Consider the following 11,756-nt stretch of genomic DNA (forward strand, 5'->3'; position numbering starts at 1 on the left):
ACAATGATGCAGGACTCAAGATAGGGACACTTTTGGGGGCACTCATGGGCCCATGTGGCTGCATCCTGTTTGCTGCCAAAAGTAGCAGCACTGTGGAAGTGGGAAGAAGCCAGAACTCTCCCAGCAAAGTAAGAGACATGAAGAATTAAAGTACTGCAAATTCTCACTTGCTTACTGGGCATTCAATTCCCAGTGTGCAAAAGCCCTACAGAAAACAGAAAAAGAACATAAGAGGATCAGAAGAGGTGACTACATTTCTTAGTTTCAATCTAGCCTTTTATCACTGTGCCTAAGCACTTCGAGACAGGTAAAGATCCCTGTAACAACCAAGAGCAACAGTGTAGAGTCTTTCTACGGAGCATATGGCCTGAGCAGCAAGCAAAACAGAGACAGGACCAACAGTACCATTGAGGGTCTGCAACTTAACACCCAGGCCAACAGGAAGGCAGAAATGTCACTGTCTGAAAAATCCCTACACAAACAAAAGAAATCCTTGGGGAACAATATGCTGATGACTAGCAAGTATAGGACAATGGTATTTTCCTTATTCTTCTTAGCATTGAAATATGCTTGGAAAACAAAAGGTCAGGCAGCAAAAGATCTCAAACAGAGTGACTTGATTGCCCAGACAAAAAAAGAAGCACTCTCACCTCCAGCTTGAGTACAGAAGAGTCAGTGTTTCAATACAAAAATGGTCAAGAAAGTTGAGTGCAACAATAGTAGTTGTTTCTGCACTGTCTTCACACGAAATTTAAAATATCACCAGCAGCAACTTTTTATTAGTTATGCTAAGCAATCTGTTCCCACTACGACGGGTTAAAAGAAGTAGCTGGTAAGACAACTGAGTACATTTGTCAATGTTTCTACAATGCAAATAACCTCACCTCCAGAAACAAACACAAAACCTTCACATTCTGGTCAGAAGTTCACATGTTGGAAAAACAGACATTCTACTGAAACAGATTTACAAGACACCATATACACAGACACTTCATACTTGACATACTTCTGCTTAATTTTCCACTTATGTATTAGATTCAAAGCTTTTAAGCATCAACTTATTTGCAAGAAAACATGACTATGTGGTCACTGAACAATTTTGCTGGAAGAAAGATTATTTAGAGAGAGACACTGTAGTAAATAGAAGATATTTGAAGGTGAATGAAAAAAATACACAAGTGGATAATACTTGGTAAATTATATTTTGCCCATGTCACCTTATAGATTTGTCCTTTACAAGGCAACGGGGACACATTTTTAAGTGAACAAAAGAAACAAACTGTACCTGAGATAGCTGCCAAAATAAGCAACAATGTTCGGATGTTTACAGTCTTTCATCATAATGATTTCCTGCTGCACAACAGCAAAATCTTCTCCTGAAATGCAGTAGAACGAGTATTTTCTTTGGCCGGGGTTATAGTCACATCTTAACTTTCAGCACATGTTTATAAAATAAACATTCTTAGCAATTAAGACTAATTATCTGCAAGTCTCACAGACATAAATCAGCTGTAAATCAGTATTTATTAGCAAGGGCTTAGCAATAAGTAACGATATTCTGAAGTTTCATTCTGGGACAGATGGACCTCACATCTGCTGATAGCTCTTTCTCAAGTCCTTATTTTCCCTGAGACCCCACTGTGTCCATCTGCATAAGCCCTGCCAATAGCCTGGGTTCCTAAAAGCATAACAAAACTTTGCTATTTTTGGCCACATGCCCATTCTCGTTAGCTCATCTTCCTAAGCAAAAAAAAAAAACCCAAAACCAGTCACTAGTAGACTGCTGCTGCAACATTTCAGACTCCACAAGAATGTAAATTTATGGACTGTAACTCACATCCAGAAAACATTGACACAGGGGTGACATTTACCTGAATCTCACCATTTGGTACCATGGTTGTCCCAGTCTTTCTATTAAAGGTTCTTACCAGATGTGCACACTGAGAAAATCATGTGTGAAACTTAACACATGAGATATTTTTCTTTTGGGAATGTTTTAAGTTTTTCCCCAGTACATTAACATACTGATGACCTATCCATTGAGTTATTTATAACCAGAAACATGATACTCCCATATGTTTTATTTAACTGACAGCAAATTTCAAATCATAAGCTGCAAGTCAACATCTATCTGTAGTGTGCTGCTGATGGCTTCCTGGCTAGACTTTTAAACACACAGACACTAAAGAACAGAGGAATTTATTTTCACACATGGACCTCCCTGAAAGGACACAATTCCTCCAGTGTGTGACCAGCATTTTCACTGCATTCAAAATAAAAGTAGCATAAAGCCTTAAAACAAGTCCCTAAACATTGTTAGCCCTCAGTCTGCACACTGTACACCAATCTGCAAAGCTTCCAAAATTAGGCAGCTGAGGTCTACTCTCTGAGCACCACTCAGGTGTCCAAAGGCTGCCAAAAATACTGAAGTGCAAGATGCCAATCATTCACCCATCACCAGAGCACGGGGGTGTTTCCCCAGGGCATCCCCATGCTCTGCCCACAGCACAGTTACTGGACTGATAACCCATGTCATGCACAGCCAAGGACTCCAGCAATGGGAACTTACACAAGAAAAACAAAGAAGCAGAACTTGACAGAAGCATTTGAGATCACACTTTCAGTGTGAGGAAAAGAAGTGTGATTAACACACACTTTTTGAACTACCTAGTAACATACTGTCCTGTCTTGAACTTTTAAATGTGTACGTACTGTGAAAACACAACATTTCTAACCCCATCCAGAACTGCAAGGGGAAAAATGGAAAAAACTGAATACCTTCTTTCCCTTCTTGCCCACACAGACCTTAAGGATCAAACCAGGTAGTTAAAGTATTACACACACCCCAACATTAAATCTGGAAATGGAACACCAGCAGTTAGACAAAAAGTCTGGATGTTTTATTTCCCAGATTAATCCTATTCAACAGGCCTACTCTTATTAATAGAACAGACTGCAGGCTGAGAACTGATCTGTAGGGCACATGTGCTTTGTGAAATCACCACAGAAGCACAGTGCAAGCATAAATCTAGCAGTGATGTCCTAATCAGACTCTCCAAAAGATTTTCAGGAAATGTACTCAACTCCCAGATACTAATGTTCAGCTATTATTTCACCCTTCTTTTAGTTCTTCCTTTACTCTTTTACCAGGCAAGTTTTTTGCCTTGCTGTCTTCTTGTGTTCCAGAAATTTTTATAACACATGGGTCGAACACAGGACAAAAAAACCCCACAATTCTCAATGAAATTTTAATCAGCTTTCACTTAACTGTACTCCAATTACATTTTTCTTCTTACATCTTGTTTCCCATGATTTTTTTTTAGAACAGTGTACTTTTTCCTACATCTTCTTTCAATAAGTGGACTTGATTGATTTTGTACAATTGTTATCTTAAGCACAAAAAATATTTAAGTTAAGTTTCTGTGTCCTACTTAAGTTAAGAAACCACTTACCTGGTTCTAGTTTTATTACTTTAATTGCTGCAAGCTCACCCGTGTTGACATTTCTAGCCTATAAAAAAACAAAAAAGGAGTGTTTAGAACGCAGAATGCAGCACCCACCTCTGCATTCTTGACTTATTGCTCTCTGACAGCAGTAGTCAAAAGAGCAACTGAGGCACACAAGGGTTTAACACAGTGGAACCACTTGTTGGGGAACACTAAACAGCTGATTTATAATGAGAGCTGAAGCTTTAAGTCTGCTTGAATTATGCAAGCCCTCAACCACGCTGTGCTTCTATGTGAAAACCCATAAACAAACCAACCACTGAGAGTCTGAAAAGCAGGTGTAACACACGTGGGTCACTCAGCAGCCAAGGGATCCAGGGCACACCAAGGGCTGTGCTCTGCAGCGTGTGGGACCACTTGCAAGACTCCAGGATGAGCAATGCAATGCTTCTTCTTCATTTTGCTATGTGCGAGACCCCTTGAACCTTCTCCAAAAACAACAGCCTCCCCTTGCTGCAAAGGGTTGAAAAAAGCAAGGCAGCAATAAAGGAGTTAGGGAGCATTCCCCTCAAAACATTCCCTTTAGACACACAGCAGCCAACTGCAGCAGCAATGACTCAGGAGCTTCACTGCATTTTCACACATGGAATGTTCTGAATTGGAAGGGATCCACAAGGATCAGTCCAGTTCCTAAGTGAATGGTCCATAGAGGGATCAAACCCACAACCCTGATGCCATTAGCACCATGCTCTGACCAACAGAGCTCTGTCCTGCTAAGGCCTTGGTTCTACTGAGCAACCAAGGAAACTACATTTTTGAAAAGCCATTAAGAAGCAACATAAATTACTATAAAAATTATTTCTCTTCTACAACTGTACCATTGGACTTCTAAGTGAAAGCCAAGAAGCCATTTGCCCAGGCCTTTCAGAGCATTTCTGTGCCTGTGCACCCAGCCATGGAGAGAAGGCAGCAAAGCTGCTTCCCACCACTAAAGCAGCAACAGCAGCAGCTCCTGAAGGATGCCCAGCTACAGCCTCTTCTCTCCCCAGGGGAGGCTTGCTACCTCTAGGAGTACAGATTGCAGTGCCCAGGCAAGCAGGGCTCAGAGGCTGCTTTTGCAAAGACCAGAACTACAGAACCTAACACATGTAGCCAGGGATCCACCTTGTAAGCTGCTAATAGTCTCATTTAAGTCACTTCAGGAAGTCAGGACTCAGAGCCTTTATGGACTCACCAAGTATGTGCAAGGTTTGTTACATGGCAGCTTGGGACCTAGTTGTGGAACCGAAAGTGGAGGGGAAAATATCCCTAAGACTATAAAAAGTGAACAAGAATAAAGTCTGGAAATAAATGCAGAGGGTATTCCTGTGTTTAGAGATTTACTCAGCTCACTCCTTGGACAGCTATCTCAAGCTTCTCACTATTCTTTGGCATAGCAACACTGCTGCAATGCTGGGAGAGCTGGCATTTGCAAATCATTTGCAGGCAGAGAGATTCTGAGACCAGTGGGAATCCTATGGAAGTCAAGGAGTAGTCCAAATCTGATTGACTGTGGAAGAAAACAGTTAACAAATAAATTTTCTCTGGCAGCCTTCCCTGTAAGTCATTATTTATCCACCCCACCAATGGCAGCAATATCTCCAACCCTCAATGGTGGAAAAGATGCATAGACATTTAGAACAGCAAAAACATGAGTTCCTTTCATCTGTACCACAGAATAAAGGCAACACATGAGAAAGTGCCACCACTGAAGCATGAGCTAGGATCTTTACTCCTTATTTCTTTTCCTAACATACTCTGTTCACAGCAAGAAACAAACAGAAGCAAAATGTTCATTAATCAAACATCAGCATTTTTTAACCTCCAAGACAAACAAGAAAAGTTACTGAAGCTTTAACCAAGCTGACCTGTGATCATCAGGGGGACTTGTTAACACTTACAGACTTGTTTTAGGGCAAACTTGTACCAATAGTATGATCAAAGAGATACAACTGTAGTGGATACAAGAGAGAAGATCCTGAAGTTACACACTCTGCACAAGCCAGTATGAAAACATTTCACAGGCCTCAGAACCCCTGCTCATGATTTTTTTTTTATTTATTTTTAACAATACTATGTCCAGCTGTCAGGAGTTTGTGTCACTGACTATGGCTCCATAGGTCCCTATGGAGACACTGGGACAGAAAGTTTTCCTGGGCTTATGAAAGCCAGAAAGGAGGAAGAAAATCTGATTTAATGCAGGCCACCAACACCTTCAGCAACAGCAGGCTACCCTGTGCTTAAGGGCATAGATTAAAAAAACATGACTCCAAGTTGAGAGCCTGTATAAGTTATAATTTTGCATCTTGTTCCATTTGGGTTATCAGCATTGAAGGTGTTATCAACAGCAGGAATATGAATTGTCTTTGTTAATCTGAATAATAAAAAGATTATTCTGATTGTAGTGACACAAGGGCTCCTTGTAAAGGCTAGGGATGGGAATAAGATACCCCTGACAGGTTTTACTAGATCCCAAACACCTTTCAAATAATCAGCTGTGAAGCAATTCCTTCTCCAAGCTCACTTGAATGAGAGACTGAGAATGACTGAAGCACCGTATGGTTCTGAACACCTGCTGGAGCTGGCTGTGACCCTGAATTTGGGGGTGCCTAAGTATGTACCACACAGCACCTCAGAATGTGGAGGACACCGTCTTAGACTTTTATTTAGGAAAATCCCACTGAAATTGCCAGTTCCTTATGGGTTTTGAGACTGGAAAATCAATAAGCAGTAAGTGGGTGAAGAATGATTTCAAACAGGTATTTCAGAGCTGACAAAATGCAACTTAAATTTTGAAGAGGCTCCGGCAAGAAAACCCTGGCTCATTTTTTGTTACCAATTACACTGTTACCTGCTCTAATTCCCAGCTTTTGTGATGCTGGGGTTTACAGCACCACCCATTTCCATGAGCAGCATCCTTCAAATGCACATTTCACTGTGTCAATGGAAATATGGGTTTTCCAGAGGCAAAGATAGGCCTAGAATGCCTTCATCCACATGCAGACACTTTACCAAATGTATACAGCATTTATAGAATGTTTGCTCTTGAAAACTATAGAAGAATGCTAATTCTATCAGCAGCTGAGAGAACTACACTCTTGCAGAGATCTAGACTGCCATCTGAGCAGGAGTTCCAACTGCTAGGTCAAGCTGAAGGAGCACTACCGAATTAAACAGGAAATAATTACTAGTGTACTCTCTAACAACAGCAGGATATCAGAAAAAAATTTTATATTAAAAATTGACACCAACTAGAAATAAAAGCTAAAAACTGTCAGGCTTTGATTATCCTTCAAATGGAAACTGATAATATAAAGCAAATAATGCTGCAACAAAGCCGAAAAAGCAAAAGTCTAAGACAGAGGCTTCTGTTTTTGACCACTTCCTGTGTGAACTATTGAACAAAATTATTTCTAAACAGGTTACTACTCCATGGGAAAACTGGTCCCAGTGTACAAAGAGGCTTCCTGAGTCTGATTAGCTCCACTCTACAGGAAAATGCACCCAAGCAACTCCCCAGCCCTTAGAGCCCTTCTCTTCAGCCTCTCTCAAACCCTCACACCTCCCCCAGCTAAAAATAATTAGCTTCCACATTCTGGTAGAAAGTGTAATACCACAACCCAACAGAGTCACAGTTTTAGAAAGCAATGCTTTGATAAAGTTGATGTTAAACAAAAACCTCTATGCAAGGCACAGATTACTGGTTAAGGAAACCACAGTCCCAGAAACGAAGCCCCATAGCACTTATTCAGTGCAGTAACAACAGGATGGCAAAACATCCACCTCACTCTCTGCCTACCTGACAAGCTTCAAAAACCAATTAAAGCTGAACAGAAAGATGTCAAAACATAGACATTTATTCCTAACAAAGTGAAGAAGCTTTCAAAAGCTGTAATGTCAATCAGGAAGAATGGAAGACTAAAATGCCTATCAAAAAGCATCGTTTCAACATTTCAGAAGCAGCAAATTGAAGAGGAATTAAAGCTCTTGTGGATCACCCCGAGAAAGAGGAGCAAGGGCACACACATGTAGAGAAGAGGACACCAAAAATTAGAAGTTCATCAAAATTCAGGTTCATCTGACCTGGACACATTCTCCCCCAGCAACACGCAGAAGCTCTATCAGCAACCAGACACCCCAAAATATGGATGGCAGCAGAAAGCAGTAATAGTCAGAACCTGAAGTTTTCAGCATGAGGCAGGTAAGCTGGTGGACACACGACTTCCCTCACCAAAACCAACCTCCCTGCCCAAGGGCTGGTGAACAAAAACCAGGCTTTCCTCTCTGAAAAATGAGACCTCAAACAATGTGCACCCCAATGAGTTGTGTTGTCTTCATTTGTTATCTGGTTGAAGCCATAAATGCCAAAAAGAACTGAAAGAAGACAAACACAGTATAATATATAACCTCTCCAGGAACAATAGTCTCACTAATTATCACAACTGTCCAAATTTCAGCAAAATAAGGGCCTTTTTTGCAGTAAGGTGATGAAAATCTTTGGAAGGGTCCACCTGCACTAGACAAATGACCTGTGAGATGACAAATGAAGCTCAACCTTTATTAAACCAAAGCAATATTGTTTTTTAAAATATGCTACGATATAAATTAATGACATGAACAAAATGGTCCTACATGCACCTCAGAAAATACTTCCAAGCTCTGTGCAGTTACTCCCAAAATCAAACACACAGGGATAGGGACAAACAGGAAACCTAACAACACAGTCTCTGTCAGAAAACCATGGGAAAGCTTTTGTGACCCAAACCTTAAAAGAACGGCACAACTTACAGAGTATCTGGGACTAGAGATTGTTACAATGCCAATTTCATAGCAAGAGACAGAAAAGTCTTCCTAAATGTGAGAAGGATAACTGCAGAGCAAACAAAATTAAGCAACTACCTCATGTGACTTTAGGAATATTTCCTGAAACTGAGCAGGACAGGACATTATCTATGATTCACAATCAATAAACCCTAATTCTTCTCTTACACTTTGCTGACCACTGGATACAACTAAATTCTTTGCAAAAATGAAACATAGAAATACAAAAATCAGAAATGACCCACACAAGAAATACATGCAGAACTAAGCAATTCACATAAGACTTCATCTTTTACAACAAAGTTTCACTGGTGCTAGCTAGAATATACACAATATTGTTGACTGTGAATATTTGATAGACAGCTAATAGCATGACATGTTACCCATTACCTTTCTTGCAATGCATCCATTATGATTTACTCCAAGGCCCTTTTGAAAGCTGAACTTTGGTGGGAGTGCAGACAAGTGCAAAATATTGGCTTGAGCCAAAAATCCGCACTGGCAGTGCACTGACGTGCCCCTTTCCAGATACCAGCCTAGAGAGCAGGACTCACAGCAGCAAGATTGTATCCATCTGACCACATCCTCCTTTCCTTCCAACCCTTGTAGTTCAGTCCCCACCATCAGCTCTTAGGTCAAATTCAATAAACTCCAGACCAGTGACTCAGCCTCTCTTTAATATATATATTTTTTTCCTAAACAAGCAAACATTTAAACCATGGCCTGCCCTAGCTCAGCTCAACTAGAACAGAGTAAGAGAAGTAGATGTCACTCTGCTCTGCATTCAGCTCCTGAATACTTTGCCAAGAAATAAGGTTGCAGAAAGTCAGCATTTAGCAAGACTCAACATAACAAGACTGTCAGCTTATTAAGGCAATAATCCCTGCTTGCTAACAGCAGAAACCCTTTCCTACGTGGCTCTCTCTGTTAAGGGGGCAAAACCACAAATTACAGCTTGAAGCTGCCCAAGCACTCTGCTGAAACCCCACCACAGATGAGCACTGTTGGCACACAGCTGATTTCAGCTCCACACAATTACTTCATCCACTCAAAGTTCACCTACAGGTGACAGGTGAAGGCAAAAGAAAGGGCTTTATAAAACCACTCACAAACAGAAGATAAGGCATTAGTAAGCTCACAGGTGGATGACACTTCAGACAATATTACTACTTGCCACAAGTAACTGGCTTTCATTGTTGTTTTTGGGCTACTTTTATGCTTCACTTTGAAGACACCTTGGGCAAGACCTCATCTCAGAATGAAACAGGCAATAACCCCCACAAGAGCAAAGCACCTCTCATTTTCCCTACAGGGTCCACAATATAACCAGAAAACACTTACTTCTCATCTAGAAGAAATAATTGTAATACCAGCCTAGTGTATCCTGGTCCTGCTATATCACCATCTATCTCAGCTGGTACAGGCATATTGTAAGCATCAACAAATCCACTCTGTGCCTCAAACAAGAAAAAGTCACAAGCAGTGCCAAACTGAAGGTTACTGCAATCTAAGTGTGATAAACATCAAGGAAACCTTCACAAATCTTTAACAGGTTTCACATGCACAGTGGTATTGCATACGTAAATATTCCAAACTCTGCGGTTGAAGGTAACATCCTTAAAATGAAACCAAAAAGACAGATGACTTGGTTAATTCACATCCTTCAGTCACACACAGAACATTGAAAAAAATTCAATTGATAAGGTATCAGAGTCAATATGCCAGTTAAACCTGCAGCAGAAAGATACACACACAACATAAAACAGTTCGCAGAAAAACAAAAACCCAGAGCATACGGCAAGCAGACCTGGACAAGTAAAAGGTCAGCACAGTACACAAATACTCAAAGAAAGCTAGCAAGGTGGGGCAAACAACACAAAACACCCTTTCAATTAAACAATTAATAAAGCAGGGAGTTAGCACACCAAGAGTGCAGTAACAAGAGGATTTAGGTCCTGAAACTTCCATGACATTTAAGAGATGAGATTAAACCAAAATCAGCCCAACTCCAACAAGACTTCATTCTAGGCACATTCACCTAAAGTGAAAGGCAGCATTAGCACCAGTTCTGTGCACCTCAAACTGTGGAATGGCTCTGCGTGTTTCTCTACAGTCCTGCCTCCCAAAGCAAGTTCCCTCACACAAACCCTGTGATGACAAAAACAGGCTAAGAAGATGCTTGGAAAGCACACAGTTCAAACAATGCTTCCACCAGGCTGCACACGACAAACTTCAGCTCTCCCCTCTGCTCCAAGGCCACACAAGAGCAGGTTACAACCAGCGTGATCCTATCCCAGGGAGAGGCTGCCACATCCCAACAGCCAGCTGGATACACAAGTAACAACATTCACTGGCAGAGCAGACAAAAATTACAATATGCATTATAAAAAAAAAAGAAAAACCAACCCAAATTATGTTTAGCTGCTTTTGCTTTGATTCTCCTACGTTTGCTGAAGTTAGGTCGGAATTCTGAAAGACTCTCATCCTAACAGACGAGAACAACTGAACAACAGTTCGCCCTCCCCAGGGTCACGCTCACGTCTCACACCGGCACAAACACAATACACCGGCATTTCCACACAAGACGGCGACGGGAGCAGCGACCGGGACTAATACGATGACATTTGGGCAGGAACGGAGCTAGTAAGCTCCCCACACCCCTACACCCCCCGGCTCGCTCTGGAAGAGACCCGACCCCAAGCTCCGCCCGTGACACAGCCGCCGGAGCCGGCACCCAGCAGCAGCGGCCACAGCCGACCGCCGGGGCGGCTCCACGGCCGCCGGAAGCCGGGACGGGGCCGGTCCCGCACCGCCCGCCGGCCCCGGGGGTCGCTCCCTCGCCCGGTTCTGCCACCCGGGGGACGCGGCCGGGCGGGGGCGGCAGGGCCGGGCGCCCACCGGGGCCGTGCCGGTGCGGCGGCGCAGACCCCGCCGGAGCGGGGCGGCCTCTCTGCCCTCGGGAGGGCCAGGGCACGCCGCCGGGCGACGGAAGCCCTCCCAGATTTTGTAGGACCGGGGTGCTTGACAGCGGAGAGGGGGACACAGGCGACAACCCCGCCGGGTCGCGGTGCAGCGCCCACCTTGTAAACGTCGCCGTAGGTGCCGCTACCGATGCGCTGGATGAGCTCGAAGTCCTCCTGGGGGTTGCGCCGCGACAGGTCGCACACCCGCCCGCCTCCGCCGCCGCTCATGGTGCCAGGGGAGGCCCCGCTCGGCCGCGACCCCCCGGGCCCCGGGCGGAGACGGGGAGCGAACGCGGCGGCCCCGAGCGCTCACCGCCACCGCGCAGCCCGCCCCGCCAACATGGCGCCCTCCGCCGCACCGCGCAGGCGCGGGGCAGCGCCCGCCCCCCCTTCTTCCCGGGGCGACGCGTTCTGCGCGTGCGCGCAGCCGGCTCGGGCTGTGGCGGAGCCGGTCCCGTCACGGCACCGCCGGCCCGCCCGCAACGGG

At 43.7% G+C, this 11,756-nt stretch overlaps 1 protein-coding gene across 3 annotated transcripts in view; it reads right to left on the minus strand.

Moving 5' to 3' along the window:
• The window catches only part of MAP4K3 (mitogen-activated protein kinase kinase kinase kinase 3), a 65,480-nt gene extending 53,832 nt beyond the window's left edge, over positions 1 to 11,648 (minus strand). For all 3 annotated transcript variants that reach the window (XM_054628636.2, XM_054628632.2, XM_054628631.2), the window contains exons 1-3: positions 11,387 to 11,648; positions 3,453 to 3,510; positions 1,286 to 1,376 (exon numbers count right to left, since the gene is read on the minus strand). In XM_054628636.2, coding sequence (XP_054484611.1) covers positions 1,286 to 1,376; positions 3,453 to 3,510; positions 11,387 to 11,497 — 260 coding nt within the window. In that variant the 5' untranslated portion in view covers positions 11,498 to 11,648. The remainder of the gene's footprint in view (positions 1 to 1,285; positions 1,377 to 3,452; positions 3,511 to 11,386) is intronic.
• Positions 11,649 to 11,756: the final 108 nt, after the last annotated feature.

The sequence above is a fragment of the Agelaius phoeniceus genome, chromosome 3 (assembly GCF_051311805.1).
Source record: "Agelaius phoeniceus isolate bAgePho1 chromosome 3, bAgePho1.hap1, whole genome shotgun sequence".
NCBI lineage: Eukaryota > Metazoa > Chordata > Aves > Passeriformes > Icteridae > Agelaius > Agelaius phoeniceus.